This window comes from Empidonax traillii, unplaced genomic scaffold (assembly GCF_003031625.1).
Source record: "Empidonax traillii isolate 1590-97213 ecotype Southwest subspecies unplaced genomic scaffold, ASM303162v1 scaffold1511:size131785, whole genome shotgun sequence".
In the NCBI taxonomy this organism is placed as follows: domain Eukaryota; kingdom Metazoa; phylum Chordata; class Aves; order Passeriformes; family Tyrannidae; genus Empidonax; species Empidonax traillii.
Genome location: NW_020956704.1, coordinates 82704 through 99540, shown reverse-complemented (window position 1 = coordinate 99540; position 16837 = coordinate 82704). Strand labels below are relative to the sequence as shown.

The window sequence follows — 16837 nt, the reverse complement described above, 5'->3', positions numbered from 1 at the left end:
ATAAATATTTTTAGAGATAAAATTATAAACTGTTGTTAAAAAAAAATTACCTCAGAAATTATTATAATGGGGTTTCAGGCCTAAACCTTGTTGCCCACCAAGAGTGAAAATGTATTAATTTATTTTCCAAACGGGTCTAATTCATTTGGATGACTTTATAAATGTGCCTTTCTCTATTATGATTAAAATAGCGTGGTGGTTTTTTTTTTTTTTTTTAATCTGCTGTAAAATGTGTGTGTTTCTCCTGACTCAGAGAAAAGTTTCACTGGTATTTGCTAATTCTCCCCTGAATTAGGCAGGATATTGCTCTATATAACAGGAATTACTTTATTTAGGAGGGGGACACATGACCAAACTTGTCTTCCTAAATTCTCTTATCTGTTCTTCTCACACCTCACAGCTTCTCCTCACTAGACAGAACTGGTCTTGAGGCTCATCTGGGCCTGTCGTGGCACGTGGGGTGGGAATTCCTGACGTTCTGAATAAACGGGTGGACAAACTCAGTTTGTTCCCCAAAAGTGTCACAGAATCATGGAATTCCAGACTGGTTTTGGGTCGGAAGGGGCCTTAAAGCTCATCCCATTCCACCCCCTGCCACGGGCAGGGACACCTTCCACCAGCCCAGGGTGCTCCAGCCTGGCCTTGGACACTTCCAGGGATCCAGGGGCGGCCACAGCTTCTCTGGGTAACCTGGGAATTCCTCCCAGCCAGCAATTCCTTCTCTGTCTAAACCAACGACTCTGGGAAGAGTTTGCAGTCCCAGACCCATGGAGCTGCGTGTCCGTGGATCACACCAAAATTATCCCGAGGTCACACTCGGAATTGCCTTTTTTCTTCCTCCTCCCAGTTTGGGCTTGAGGAACGAGTGTCTCTCCCCCAGAAATAAAGTATTTTGTTGGGGAACCTCCCAGGCTGCTCCGTTGGGGGGAGGAAAGTTGAGCCAACAGAGAGCACAAGGAGCTGTTGCTGCCTCTGGAATTGCCTCTGGGATCTCTCACAGAGAAGGACCGCGCTCCTGCTGGCAGAAAGGCACTTTTTCCCCCCTCTTTATTTAATTTCTCCTCTCCCTCTGTCGACCAGCCTTAAAACTGGGAGTAGGGGGTAACAGATAGGGAATGATGTTTGAATATGGATGCTGTTGCGGGGGAGGGAAATGAGGGGAAAGCTCGGCTGGAATCGGGGGCGGGGGNNNATTTCCCACAGGGCTGGCACAGGGGGAGCTCAGACAGTGCTGGTGACTCTTCTGAACTCTGCTGATACTCATCTTTTACCAGAGACACACCTGGAAGAGTCTGTGGAGAGAGAGATGTCAAATAATCTTGGTCCTGAGCTGAGAATTTACCGTGGGGAGGCAGTGTGTCCTGCAGAGAATTTGGTGGCCTCGGGGACAAGGTACTTGGTGACACTTGGAAAGCAGAAGTTCACAGGATGGTGGCTAACACAGACCGTTGTGGGCAGTTTGTCCCAGGCCATTTGACAACGTATTTTCTATTAAAAAGTGATTTTCTGAACTCCTCTGAGCATGAAGGGTGGCGTAGCACGGGAGGGCAGGTGTGTGGCTGGTGTTTTACTGCACAATTGAGGGGAAAAAGGGCTTAACCTGCCTTTTTTCTTTCCTAAATTTTTCTCCCTGGTGACATCTGCTTTACCAGAAAAGTGACTGCTGGAAATTCAACCCCCTTCAAAGCAAAGCTTTGCTCGCTGTTCTGAGCCCCAAATCCCAGGAGGCAGAGGTTCAGTTATTCCAGATGCTCCAGGGCCACAGGGACGTGTAAAACTCCTCCCCATGGAACAATCCTCTCTTCCCTCCCTGCCAGGAGTGTTGCCTCCCCACGGTAAATCCCACAAAAGGGTTGCAAAAGCAACTTCCTCCCACATGAGGTGTGGCCCTGACATGTATTAACAGAATAAGGAACATTAAAATGTAAAGCAGACAGAGACCAGGGGGAACCTTAACTCAGCACATTTCCCTCTGTTTTGTTGTTTGTTTGGGTTTTTTTGCCTCTCAGGTGATGGTTATTTTGGGGTAAAGTTTAATGGAAACCTAAGTTATGAATCTTGATGTAGCATTCTGTGAAATATAAATATTTTTAGAGATAAAATTATAAACTGTTGTTAGAAAAAAATTACCTCAGAAATTATTATAATGGGGTTTCAGGCCTAAACCTTGTTGCCCACCAAGAGTGAAAATGTATTAATTTATTTTCCAAACGGGTCTAATTCATTTGGATGACTTTATAAATGTGCCTTTCTCTATTATGATTAAAATAGCGTGGTTTTTTTTTTTTTTTAACTGCTGTAAAATGTGTGTGTTTCTCCTGACTCAGAGAAAAGTTTCACTGGTATTTGCTAATTCTCCCCTGAATTAGGCAGGATATTGCTCTATATAACAGGAATTTCTTTATTTAGGAGGGGGACACATGACCAAACTTGTCTTCCTAAATTCTCTTATCTGTTCTTCTCACACCTCACAGCTTCTCCTCACTAGACAGAACTGGTCTTGAGGCTCATCTGGGCCTGTCGTGGCACGTGGGGTGGGAATTCCTGACGTTCTGAATAAAGGGGTGGACAAACTCAATTTGTTCCCCAAAAGTGTCACAGAATCATGGAATTCCAGACTGGTTTGGGGTCGGAAGGGGCCTTAAAGCTCATCCCATTCCACCCACTGCCATGGGCAGGGACACCTTCCACCAGCCCAGGTTGCTCCAGCCTGGCCTTGGACACTTCCAGGGATCCAGGGGCGGCCACAGCTTCTCTGAGTAACCTGGGAATTCCTCCCAGCCAGCAATTCCTTCCCTGTCTAAACCAGCGACTCTGGGAAGAGTTTGCAGTCCCAGACCCATGGAGCTGCATGTCCGTGGATCACACCAAAATTATCCCGAGGTCACACTCGGAATTGCCTTTATTCTTCCTCCTCCCAGTTTGGGCTTGAGGAACGAGTGTCTCTCCCCCAGAAATAAAGTATTTTGTTGGGGAACCTCCCAGGCTTCTCCGTTGGGGGGAGGAAAGTTGAGCCAACAGAGAGCACAAGGAGCTGTTGCTGCCTCTGGAATTGCCTCTGGGATCTCTCACAGAGAAGGACCGCGCTCCTGCTGGCAGAAAGGCACTTTTTTTCCCCCCCCTTTATTTAATTTCTTCCTCTCCCTCTGTCGACCAGCCTTAAAACTGGGAGTAGGGGGTAGCAGATAGGGAATGATGTTTGAATATGGATGCTGTTGCGGGGGAGGGAAATGAGGGGAAAAGCTCGGCTGGAATCGGGGGCGGGCGGGGGGAAACAGCGACAGTGGCGTCCTCCGGGGCAAGGAGAAGAACTGCCTCCGGGTAAGGATGGGAAAACAGCTTCCAGGTGGTGAAGGAAACAGCCTCCAGGCCGGGAGGAAAACAAATCTACCCGCAGGGAGGGAAACAGCCCCTCAGGCACGGCGGGAGAATCAACACCACCTCCCCACCTCAGGCGCGGCGACGCCCCCCACCCGCGGGCTCGGGGGGGGATTCTCCCGACCCCTCCGGGGTCGGGAGAATCCCCCCCCGAGCCCGCGGGTGGGGGGCGTCGCCGCCAGAGAGATGGAGCAAGCAGGGATATTCCCCTCAGACAGGGATCTCCCCCTCACGCCGGGATATTCCCCTCAGACAGGGCGATCCCGATGCCGGCGGTGCCCGCCGGGGGCGCTGCGGGCCCGTTGTACGCAGGCGCGCAAGGGGCGGCGGTGGCGGTGGCGGTGGCGGCGGCAGCGGGGCCGCAGCGAGCGGGGCCCGGCCCGGCTCGGCTCGTCCCGTCCCCGCCTGACCCGGCCCGACCCGACCCTTCCCGGTCCCTGCCGAGCCTCCACCACCCTGAGGCGGCTCCCCCCGAGCCGGGCCATGGCGGCGCGGCCGGGCGGGTGAGCAGCGGAGCGCTGCACACTCCCCCCCCTCCCTCCCTCCCTCCCCTTCCCTCTCCCCCCCCCAAACCCCGCCATGCAGCCGCCGCCGCAGCCCTACGAGTTCCTGGGCGAGGAGAACGGCCCGAAATGGCGCGGGCTCTTCGTGCCCGCCCTGCGCAAGGTCGGTCAGTCCCCCCGGGGTGGGAAGGGGAGAGCTGCGAAGGGTGTTTTCCTCCCCCGGGGGGATCCCCTCAGGGGGCTCCCGGTGGCGATGCTGAGGGGGAAGGTGGGGGGGGGGGGCGGCTGCTTATTCCTTCAACCTGCGCTTGATAAAAGTTCGCTCCCCTGGGGAGGGAACCTCCTAACTGGGGCTCTGGCAAGATCCTGGGATCCCGGAATTCCAGAGGGGTTTGGGTGGGAAGGGGCCTTAAAGCCCATCCCGTTCCACCCCGCTGCCGTGGGGCAGGGGCACCTTCCCACTTAGCCCAGGTTGCTCCAAGCCTGGCCTTGGGCGCTTCCAGGGATCCAGGGGCAGCCACAGCTTCTCCGGGCAACCTGGTAATGCCGCTGAGGAGCGGTGGGATGGCATCCTGCATCCCTTTCCCCCCCACCCCGAGGCGGCTTTTCCAGGCTCTCTTCCCTCGCTGAGGTGCTTCTGGCAGTCGGGGTGACACTCGGGACATCCCCGGGCTGTCCTGCGGGGTGAAGCCATCCCGTGCTTCCCGAGGCGTCTTCCCGCCCCGCAGGAGAGATGAGCCGTGTGGGAATCCTCCCGGCGGATGAATTGATCCTGTTTAGGATGTGTTCTGCACGGCAGGGAAGCCCCCCCAGCCCGCCCCCCTTTGGAACGGCACCCCCAGCAGCGGAGGGAGTGGTTAAACTGGGCTCGGAGGGAGCGATGTGTCATTTCCAAAGGTTGGGGATTATTCCACAGTTCATAATTCCCAGCTGATCTGGATCTCTGCTGCTGGGCAGGACTGGGATACAGGTCCTGCAGGCGCTTCTGAGTGGTTGGTCTTTTTTTTTTTTTTTTTTTTTTTGCCCCCCAAGAATAGATAGATGTACTGTGGATGCTGTGGGGCAACGATTCCCTTTGATTTTTTTTGTTTTTTATAGAGTAGAAGATTTGCATTTGTTCTGGGCCCTCGTGCCACTTGTTTTAGAAGGCAGCTAAGTAGTCCTCTGGATGGCAGAGAATCCCCTGATTGCCTGGCTGAAGAATCGTGGGTTTTCCGCTCTTTACTCCTAAATCTCCTCCGTGTAGTAGCTGCTTTCCAGTCTCTTAGAGAATTCCACGCTGTTCTTTTCCTGGCCTCTCCAATCTGACCTGAAACAGCACCTTGACATCCAAACCAGCATCCTCCCAAACGTGGTTTCTTGAAAATTTGAAGGTGTTTCAATCCTCCTGAAATACACACAGTGTGCAGACTGGTGGATTAACGCTGCTCTTCACAATTCTTTCTGTTTGTGCATTCGGTTCTGGTGGAAAGAGCAGGAATTTCACCTTTCCAAAATAGAGTTGTGATACCAGTGTGTAGTTGCTTATATCCTGTTTGTTGTTGTTGTTTTTTTTTTCCCCTTGGAAAAGTTCCCTGCCTGCAGGACCCACCCTGAATCCCAAGTGTGAAAACATCAGGTTTTGTATTAATTTCAGAATGCATCAAACATCAGCGCCACTGTTTTCAAATAGTTTGTAATTTTGTCCCGAAGAGGTTTAAAAATCCACTCATCCCAGGATCTTTCCAAGCAGGTTGCTTTGAGATGACAATTTTAAAGAAAATTTAGAAACTTCTTAGTCAAATACCTGGAATAGGTTTGGGTCGCTTTGAACTTCTCAGGTGGATTTTTAATGTCCTGAGCACTTATTTTCCATTCCTGAAAGCTTTTCCCTTTATTGAGCATTTCTTGAAGGGGAGAAACTGGGAGCAGGAAAAAGAAGAGGGAAGGTTTGGGTTTTCCTTGTTCATGTCGGGGTGTGAGAAATTTTTAATCCTAAAGCACAGAAAGGTGTGGAGATGGGTAAAATCATATTTCCTTGCTGCTTGGATTCTAAGTCCAGAACATGCCTTGAAGAGCTCCAATCTCATTGTGATTTCAGCAAGTTTAAGGTCACTTCTTTTTATCAAACACTTTTAAACCCCTGCTTTAGTTTTGGTTCTACACAGCTGACCCTTAACACATCGTGAATGGGGGGGGAAAAAATGGCGAAATACATTCAGTTCTCACTTTACCATGTGCAAAAATGTGAGAATGTGTCTTTAGAACAAGATTTTCTGTTCATTTAAGTCTCGAACTCTTCGAAATTGGTAGTGCTGAATTCCACCTTTTTAGGAAGAAAAAAAAAAAACTAAAGGGCAAGACATCTTTAAAGCAGATTTTTATGTATTTCTGTGCCCACATTCTTAGCACTGGCCCCTGGGAATCTTGCAAGCTGAAAAATTGAAAGCACTTTTCATGCCCTGGCTCTGTTTTAGCTGGGATTTTGGTTCCTTGCTGTAAAATAAAACACTTTATTTCCTTCTGCTGGAAATCTGAGTAGGGGAGTGAGGATAATGAAACTTGCTTATCAAAATCCTTAGTCAATCAGAAGGGAACAATATTAATTTTATCCTGTGGTCACTGAGGTGCAGTGACTTGAGCTGCTGTTCCAGGGCATCCCGTGGCAATCCTGGGTGGATTTCAGTGGTCCCAGCTGAGCGGGGCACTGCCAGCTCCCAGTTTTTCAATGTGCACTGCAGAAAAAATTTGGGGGGGAAATTGTAGTTGAAAAATGTATTAATGCCAAATGCTACCTGGAATAAACTGTTCCAGTGACTTGGGAATTCCAGGATGGAACAGGAGACTCCACGGAGCTGGTGGGTGTTTTTGGAAATAGCCAGGAATGCGTTGGTGGGTTTGTATGTGTGGATTTGTTCACCCTAAAACCTTCCTGTGCAGCCTCTGTGTGGATTTTACAAGGGTCTGAAGTGACAGGACACGGGGAATGGATTCAAACTACCAGAGGGCAGGGATAGATGGGATATTGGGAAGGAATTCCCGGCTGGGAGGGTGGGCAGGCCCTGGCACAGGTTGCCCAGAGAAGCTGTGGCTGCCCCTGGATCCCTGGAAGTGTCCCAGGCCAGGCTGGAGCACCCTGGGCTGGTGGAAGGTGTCCCTGCCCGTGGCAGGGGGTTGGAATGAGCTGGTCTTTAAGGTCCCTTCCCATCCAAACCACCCTGAGATTCTGGGATTATCATTTATGCTTGCTCCTATAAATCCGCTGGCCAATTAAAAGCGCATTTCTGCAAACAAGGGCTGTGTAATCAGTTGCTTTGCTCTTTGATTTTTTTTTTCCTGAATTAAGTTTACAAGCATCTCCCAGGGACTCTTGTTTTGGGCTCTCTCCATTATCCACAAACAGAGACTGTCAAACATTTAATCCCCACGGCTCTGCAGGCACCACATGTCGGGATAATCCTGGCACTGGGCACTATTTGCATTTTCCAAAACAATTCCACCATTGCTCTGGACCACTCATCAAATTTCTAGAGCATGACTAAAGGGTTTATTCTTAGCAAACGTCGTGTAGGGAAATATAAAAGACCGTTTTGAGGCCTTTTTTTTTTTTTTTCTTTTTTTTTTAATGAAGTTTACATTAGTTCAGTGCTTCTATATTTTCAAACATATGGCAGTCGGGGTGTGTGTGTGACTTGGGTGAGCTCTCATGGCTGGGGTTGGTCAGTGTTGGGGGAAGTGCAGGAGTGCCCCACTTCACTCCCTGCCTGTTTTCCACGGCAGGATCGGCCTCCCCTTGGGTTAGAATTATTTAATGTGTTGCACTGTCATTATAAGAGGTTATTATTTAATGCATTGTAATTTCATTAGCATGTGTTGTTATTTAATGCATTCTAACTCCAACGGGAAAGCTGCTTGTTACGGAGTTTTAAGTAGTTATATTCGGGTTTGAAGTCTGTTAGGTCATTTAGCTTCTAATAAATTTATTTATTTGAGCTCAGAAGTCTGGACCTTTTTAGACTTGCAGTTGCCACAGCCATGAATTTGAGTGGAAGGTGTCCCTGCCCGTGGCAGGGCTTTGGAATGAGGTGGATTTTAAGGTCCCTTCCACCCAAACTATTCCGTGATTCTATGAATGCCTCAGCTTGGAACTCAAGAAAACTGGTCCCTTTACTTAAATCCCATTATTTTCATGCCTTTTATTTTTTTAACTCTGTTTAGCTGAAATTACTGCTGACGCTGGAATCTGCAGTTGGCAGATGGTAGCAGGAGAGTTTTCCCAGCCAGTGGCGTGAAAAGAAGGTGGATTTGAGGTGTGAGGTGTTTAATGGGAATGGTGTCATTCCAGTTGGCAGCTGCAGCAGCAGAAACACTTCCTACCTGTGCTGGTGAAGCGGAACATGGAAATCAGTGTTTGGGTTGGCTTGGAGAGGAGACACAGGAATCAAAACCCACTGGGACCGTGATTCACCTCGTCCCTCGGGACTGGGCTCCGATCCCAGCGTGTGCTTTTCCCATTTTCTCATCCCATTCTGCCCATTTTGTGTCCCCTCTCCAGCTCTGCTGCCCCCCCTGCTTCTCCCCCCCTGTCTCTTTGGGCAGTGTTATCTGATCTCTTCCAGAGGGGCCCTTCAGTCTCTTCTTTGCTTCCATCATTCCCTCCTGGATTCCCTTTGCCAGGCTTGCAGTCAGTTCTGCGCTCCCCTTCCTCCGGTCCAGGGGGTTGCTCACGTGGAAAACGTGGCTTTCCTGTCTCCACGGCCTCTGTTCTCCCCAGTTTTTTAATGTCATTTCAGTGACATCCAGAAATCACTCTGAGGGTCTTCACTGTCTCCAGATTCCAGGAATTCCTGGCTGGGAAGGTGGGCAGGCCCTGGCACAGGTTGCCCAGAGAAGCTGTGGCTGCCCCTGGATCCCTGGAAGTGTCCAAGGCCAGGTTGGAGCATCCTGGGCTGGTGGAAGGTGTCCCTGCCCATGGCAGGGGGTGGGATGGGATGAGCTTTGAGGTCCCTTCCAACCCAAACCACTCTGGGATTCGGATTCAAGGTGTGAATAATTCAATCTACCCGAGTGAGCCATTCCTGGGAAGGGTGGGGTGTAAAAAGTGGGGAGAGGGAGCCCCTGGGCGCTGAACTCAGAGCCCAGAGCAGCTCTCAGCTCCCTGTGGAAGAGTTTTTGGACAATTAGGAGAATTTGGGGAGAATTACCAGCCTTAATTCAGGTGTGTGTGCACAGCCATCTCCACGGGGGGGGTCCCTTCCCCGTCACCCAGGCTCCTTTATCTCAGTTTAAACAAAGCGTTTCATGTGGCTGGATAAAATCCAAACACTCAAATTTCCCTCAGTTTTTAAGATTAAAATGTATGTATGGTTTGTTTACATGTAAACAGGCCCACAGTTTAGTTCCTGGGTATCAAAGGAAGCAACAATCAACTGAAGAGAGGGGAGTTGGTGTGGTTTGGGGTCATTATTAACATGGTTTTTTTATGTCTAAGATCTCCCAGGAGATCTTAGGACAGTCTTTGATGCTGTTTGAGCGTCAGATCATTCCTCCTTCAGTTCCCTCAACTACAATATATTAAAGGAAAACTGTAGTTAAATAGCTTAAGATGGAAAAAAAAACTACAAAGCTGACAGTGCGTTTTTATTTGGGATTTCTCTTCAAGTGTTTAAATATTTGTGGTCCTTTCTGAAGAATTATGCTCTGGGAATATCAATCAGTTGGGGATATCAATCAGTTGGGAATAGAAAACTCCCTTTTCACTGAAGAAGAGCATCAGAAACTTTAAAGTTACTCTATCTGGTTCCCTTCCTCTGGGGCATCATCCAGACACACGATTAAAAACCTGCCTTTGGAGCAGATGTTTTGTGTTTCTCCTGGTCAGGGTTATCTTCAGGAGGGAAAGGGTAAGAGGGAATAAAACCCCAGCCTGAAATGAGAAACTCCTTGTGCTGAAATCTCCGGTCACTCTGGAATTCTGTGTTCTGGAAATGTGGTTTTGAACAGGAGCAGAGAAATGGGATGTTGCTGTCAGGTCTTTCGGGAATATGAATCCATGTGTTTGTGATGGTGTGTGCTGGGATTTTTCTGCTCTTGGGTTGTTTTTTTTTTTAATGAACCATCTCTTGCCTTGCTCTTGTGCTCGCTGTGGAACAACTGGAGCTTAATGGATGTGTATTTACTGTCGAAATACATCTATTATGTAAAAATACATTTCCTTATAATGGCCAAACTGCTGGTTTGTCCCATTAGCACAGGCTAAAAAGAAGTTATTTTCAGGTTTTTTTGCTCTTAATTTTGTTTTCCCTCAGCTTTCTGTCATGTCAGATTCAACCCTTTGCCCGTTGCTTTTATCCTCTGGAGTTCTGGATCACCCCAAATCCAGCTGTTAGTGCCATTCAGGCTTCACACCACAATTCCTGCCCTTCAAAATTAACCCTGCCAAAAAAAAAAACCCAGAAAAACCTCAGTTTGTTTGTAGTTTTAATACTGATGGTAGTTTCAATACTGTTTGTAGTTTTAATACTGTTTATCTCCACTAAAGGTTTTCATCCCCATCTCTTCTGAATAGACAATTTGAGGATTATTAACACCTTACTGAGGAGGGAATTTTGAGCTTGGATTCATTTCTGGAGAGGCTTTTGTGGCTTTTCAGCAAATATGCACGTTGAGGGGGGGTAGAAAAGTAGGGAGAAAGGGAGGAGAGGAGCAGGGGAATCAACAGTTTAGGAATTCCCATCTAAAATAAATAAATAAATAAAAACTCAGGAAGGCCTTAAGGCCAAGTTTAAATGCCACGCTTGTACCTCTTATTTAATTTCCATTCCTTGGAACAGCTCCTGGAGGAATAATCCCACGTGGATGACACTGTAGAAATCAGTCCTGCTAATCTTAATCTCCCTCTTTAGTGACTTCAGACACTCCACTGTTTCAGGGATAAAATAGGTTAAAAAATCTGTTTTTTGTGATACTTTGGTTTTTTTGAGCTCTGGCTGCTCACTGCAAACACCTTGTGGGTTTTTTAAAGGGTATTTACCAGACAGATAATATTCACCCAGTGCACTTTGCTGATGTTTATTCCATGCCAGTTCATTTAATTCTGCTCAGATATTTCGGTCTGAACCTGGAATCACTTCCCTAAGGAACGTGTCCTCGGTAATTCCTCCTACTTTTTTGTGTGTGTATTCAGTGTTTGTTGATCCCTCCTTGCTTTTCCAGTCCTTTTTAGTCAGGATTAAGGGGAATGCTGTAGGGAATAAGTGCTCCTTGATCCAGAGGCATCTGATTTGATCAGCCAGTTCACGGCTTTTATAACAGCTGGTTTTGTTTTGCTCTGACAGACAGTGTCTTGCTCTGAAATATTCCGTTTTTCTCATCACTTCTGTCAAAATAACGTCCCTGGAAGCCAAGGAGTGCACAGGTACCTCGGGGACCTGCCAGGATGCTGCAGGCAAACTCATTTCAAAGGGAAGCTGATTTCCCAGATCCTCAGGGAGGAGTTGTCTCAACCAGGAAATGTTGGGCTTCGTTGTCAGCTTTGCTGCTTTCAGAGAAAAAATTGACTTCAGGATTTACACAGGGCCTGAAGTGAAGATTGAGGGATGGAAAGGCTGGGAGAGCTGGGGGGGTTCACCTGGAGAAGAGAAGGGTCCAGGGACACCTGAGAGCCCCTTGCAGGGCCTAAAGGGGCTCCAGGAGAGCTGGAGAGGGACTGGGGACAAGGCATGGAGGGACAGCACACAGGGAATGGCTTCCCACTGCCAGAGGGCAGGGTTAGGTGGGATATTGGGAAGGAATTCCCGGCTGGGAGGGTGGGCAGGCCCTGGCACAGGTTGCCCAGAGAAGCTGTGGCTGCCCCTGGATCCCTGGAAGTGTCCAAGGCCAGGTTGGAGCAGCCTGGGCTGGTGGAAGGTGTTCCTCCCCACGGCAGGGGGTGGGAACAAGATGATCTTAAAGATCCCTTCCCATCCAAACCGTCCTGGAATTCTGGGATTTGTGCTCCTTGTGTGAAGTTGGGATTCCCTGTCAGTGTTTGAGGAGGGCTCTGTGCTCCTCTCCTGCCCCTCAGCCTTGCTGGATATCCAGGTGCTCCAGTACAGGGAATGGGAGTTCCCTCTCTGCTCCTGAGGGGGGAAAAGGTTTCCCTTCCTCACCTTCTGACAGTGCCTGTTCTTGTCAGTCCTCTGGAACATCTTTAAGGGTTCACTGTGGGGACATAAAATTCCTTCTTATTCCCTTGCTAGCAAGTGCTTTTTCTGCAGTGGAGGGACCTTAACTCAGCACTTCCTGGTTTTCCATTGTTTTGGGAATTAAACTCTCATGTTCAGGAAGAGCACGAAATGCCCAGGCCATTGTTGTAGAACTGCTGTCTTAAGTAAGAGTTTTCAAGGAGTGGGGGCTTGGTTTTCTTGAGGATCCTTTCTTCCTTTCAGGATCTTGTTATCCCTGTCAGCTGGGGAACAGTTCTGGGAAGCGCTGGGTGAGATTGGTGTTGGAGGCGCAGAAAGTGAAATTACGTTTACAGGGCTGTACAAAAACTCTGTAACAAAACTGGACAGGTTTGTTACACCCAGCTGGCAGGGTGGTAGATGGGATATTGGGAATTAATTCCTGGCTGGGAGGGTGGGCAGGCCCTGGCACAGGTTGCCCAGAGAAGCTGTGGCTGCCCCTGGATCCCTGGAATTGTCTAAGGCCAGGTTGGAGCAGCCTGGGCTGGTGGAAGGTGTCCCTGCCCATGGCAGAAGGTGGAATGAGATGAGCTTTAAGGTCCCTTCCAAACCATTCTGGGATTCTGTTAAATTTGGAGGAAGCCCTCAGAGCCTCCCAGATTTTGGGGTCTCACCCATGGGATTTGGAGTTGGAAGTGCCTGTATTTCATCTGCACCCAAAGGTGTTCTTGTCTTCCCCCAAGAAGCTCCCAACCCATTTGTCTTGTGAATGCCAACGTGAGTGTGTCAGGTTAATTTTTTTTTGAGGTGATTAACACAGAATTTTTAGGGGGAGAGGAGGGAATTTCCCTGGATTGTATTCCTGACGAATCCTTTGGCTATAGTTTGAGGTCTAGTTAGTGCTTTCCTGATTGAGATGCTGCCAGGGAAAACTGAGTGTAGGGACTAAACTCTTGAGAGCTTTTTTTTTTTTTTTTTTTTTTTCTTTCTTTTTAAGGTGGGGTGGTTTGATTGGGGGGGGTTATTTTTATTGGGAAAACCTCCTGCTGGCTCAGGATGAGTTAATTGTGGGCACAGACACCGAGGTCGCCCGTTTGGGGTTGTCTGCTCTGGTTCAGCCTTGGAAACCAAAGCTGGGATTAATCTCCATGAAGTGAGATAAACCCCATGATCCTGCCTGGCTTTGGGGAGAGGTGGAAATCAGCTTTTCCTTGCTTATCCAGCCCTTCCCTCTGGTGAGTGTTCAGTCAGCCAGGCAGGGCGAGTTGTTCCTGCAGGTGGTGACTGCACCACTCGCTCCGTAGGGTCGGGAATGGGACTGCAGTTACTCACTCTGGGATGAGTAACCCACAGGGATTGGAACTCCTTCCCCACCACAACACCCAAACACTCGTTATTCCTTGCAGGAGTGGGAATTCCCACCTTAATTCCCTAGGAAAACCCGTGGGAAACGAGTGGAAGCCGTGTGAGCCGGCAGTGCTGAATTGATCCATCCTTTTCTCCGCAACTTTCAGCCCCCCCAAAATCCTAATTGCTGTGGTTCCTTCCGGGCAGGTCCAGCAGCAGGTTCACCCCAACCTGTCGGCCAAGGAGGATTCCCTGTATTACATCGAGGAGCTGATCCTTCAGCTGCTGAACAAGCTGTGCATCGCTCAGCCCCGCACTGTGCAAGACGTGGAGGTACAAATGGATGCTGGGAAACCAAAAAAAAAAACAAAACACAAAAAAAACCCCTAAAAAAGCATTTACTTGGAGCACCCCGGGCCAGTGGAAGGTGTCCCTGCCCTTGGCAAAGGGTGGAAGTGGATGTGCTTTAATAATGTCCCTTCCAACCCAAACCGCTCCACGATTCTGTTTAGGTTTTATTAACAAACTCATTTTCCTATCTTTCAGAATAGAAATGGTGGGAATTTTTCCTTGCAGGATGCTTGGGAGGTTTTTTTTTTTTAACTCCTCCAACACTCTGGATTTAAGAATTTTCCTTCCTTTTTGACACACGAGGAGGTGGGGAAGAAAAAGGCAATATTGGAATGAAAGGTTATTGTTGCCAGGGCTGAGGGGAACAGAGCTGGGTGTTCCTGGGATTTTACTGAACTCACTGAGGCTCTTGTGTTATTGCAGCTGCCTGCTTTTGTGTCATCATTCCAAAATGAGGGTTTAATGGAGTCTGGAGGGGGGAAAAAGGGCTTCCATGTGGCTGGGACCCGTTGTAGCTTTGCAGAGTATTAATTTGGCATTAATCTGGATGTCTGGGATTTATAGCCCGGGGCAAAACCACGTCCTTGTGTGGTATTCCCTGTGGGTGTCGTGGAAATAAAAGGAATAGTACATATAATGCACAAAAATATCTAATATTTTGTATATGTGTGTCATGGAAATTAAAAAGAATATATATATATATATATATATATATATATATATGTATACATAAAATATGTATTTACAAAATAATTGCCTGAAGGGTTTTAGGTTCTTATTAGATGCCCTTTATTCAAGGTTAATTATTAATTATTAATTTTGGTGTATGATAAGAGTGTTTTGAGATAGTGATGCATAAAGATCATCAAATCACTAAGTAAAAGCAAAACTTAATGGTCATTTAACACCTCTCGGGGTTGGAGGGTCTGATTTGAGCCTGGATTTGAACTCTGGATGCAGAGCTGAGAAGTTCCACCTTCTCTCTGCAGTTCCCAGCTGATCAGACCCTCAGCTCTGGTTTGGGACTATCACAGCAAAAAACCAAATCCTGGGTATTTTCCCTGTGGTTTAAAGCTGTGAAGAATAAAACACTGCTGATCTCGGCAGTGTAAGTTATTTCATTTAAAAAAACACCGAGTTAGGCGTAAATGTCCCGTAGGTCGATACGTTCAGACCCTTCCAGAGCAGGGACATTATAATTCAGTTTTGTTCTGGGTTGTTGGGGAGGTTTTGCTGCCGGCAGGAATGTGAGATCCACGGATAAGGGTTTTTGGATCTGCTCCTGGGCTGTTTTTAGCTGTTAGGAGAAAACAGGAGGGCTGGGATCTCTCTGTGGTTTGTGATGCAGATATTTACATACCAGCCTGGAGTTAATGGGACTGTTTGTGCATGATCTTAGACTTCAATGTTTGCAAGATCAAGGTCTAAAAAAAAAAATCTCAAATTATAAATGTTCTATAAATAGAAAAAGCCTTTAAAAGAGTTCCCAGGAAAACACTGGGGAGCAGTGAAGGTGGAGTGCAGAAGGAGCCTGTTACTCGTGAAGTTTACGTGGGATATTGGGAAGGAATTCCCGGATGGGAGGGTGGGCAGGCCCTGGCACAGGTTGCCCAGAGAAGCTGTGGCTGCCCCTGGATCCCTGGAAGTGTCCAAGGCCAGGTTGGAGCACCCTGGGCTGGTGGAAGGTGTCCCTGCCCATGGCAGGGGGTGGGATGAGATGAGCTTTAAGGTCCCTTCCCACCCAAACCTCTCTGGAATTCTGTGATTCCGTGTTGAAGGACATCTGACTGCCACATTATCTCCATTTTTGGGCTGATCTCCTGGTGGGATCTCGAGGAAGGTCCGTTTTGGTGACCCAGCCCGGCGCTGTCGGCCGCTCTCCAAGAGGAAAGGTCACCCTGTCCTTGCCTGGCACTGACACAGAAAATTGAGCATTAAATGGCCAAATGCAAATATTGAAAAGCTGCCCCTGAGAAAACCTGCCTGTAAAAAAAACCCCAGGCCTCCTGTTAGATTTCAGAATATGTGCAAAAACCTTTTTATCAAAGGGACACCAAGATTTCCCCCATTTTTTCCCATCTCATCCTTCCCTTTTTCATTTCTGCCATAAACTTGATCTGATGTTGGGCTAGTTACACCCTTTTTTAAATATGAACAATGTCAACTTGTTGGGTTTTTTTGTAACCTGTAAACTGTTCAGTATTTCCTGATGGTGTTTATATTTTGGGCTCCTGGTCTCATGGAATTCCAGAATGGTTTGGGTTGGGAGGGACCTTAAAGACCATCCATTTCCAACCCCCCGCCACGGGCAGGGATGGGACGACTTCCACTAAAAGTATAGACTGAATCCTCAATCTCAGCTGAGTTTTCTTGCTGCTCCTGCAAAGATCACAGATCAGGAGGTATTTTAGGAGATTTGAAGGAGTTCTCGGTGCTCAGGGAAGGGAGGTTGGTTGGGATTGTTGCAGAGAGGGAAGCCGAGTTGGGTAAGAGGGCGAGAACAATTAGGGAGACCGTGTTGCAAACAACTGAGGAGGAGGATAATTGCCTGCACTGCAGGGGAAGTAATTTGCTGTGCTGGGTTTTATTTAACCTTCTCTCTGATGGCTGTGGTTGATCTCAGTGCACTTTGTGTGTTTGCCCAGGAGCGGGTCCAGAAGACATTTCCTCACCCCATCGACAAGTGGGCGATCGCCGATGCTCAGTCTGCCATAGAGAAACGGAAAAGAAGGAACCCTCTCCTGCTCCCTGTGGACAAAATCCATCCCTTACTGAAGGTACTTCACCCCCTCTGCTGTGCTTTTGCCTTCCAGCATGACCTTTCATGTCTTCCTTTAATTTGTGTGACGTTAAAGGAGTTTCTCTCGTGGGCTGAGGGAGCCCAGAGTCACCACAGAGCAGGATGGGTTTATTACAGTGATAATAAAAGCAGATCCTAAAATTCATCATAGACATCACTGTGTTAATTATTAACTCTCCTTTGAAACATGACTAGTTAGTTTTTAACATAAATAAACCCCCAAATACCTTCCCTGCTTCAGCAGCGCTGCTTTGATGCCTTTATTTGTCCCAAAATGCTGCAGAAACCAAAACAGGAGGAAGGAGAACAAGCAG

At 48.1% G+C, this 16837-nt stretch overlaps 1 protein-coding gene across 1 annotated transcript in view; it reads left to right on the top strand.

Annotated features, from left to right (window-relative positions):
* Window positions 1–3957: 3957 nt before the first annotated feature.
* SOS2 (SOS Ras/Rho guanine nucleotide exchange factor 2) overlaps window positions 3958–16837 on the top strand; it is a 38706-nt gene continuing 25826 nt past the window's right edge. Inside the window, exons 1-3 of the mRNA XM_027907644.1 lie at window positions 3958–4044; window positions 13580–13705; window positions 16369–16500. Of these exons, the coding sequence (XP_027763445.1) occupies window positions 3958–4044; window positions 13580–13705; window positions 16369–16500 (345 nt within the window). The remainder of the gene's footprint in view (window positions 4045–13579; window positions 13706–16368; window positions 16501–16837) is intronic.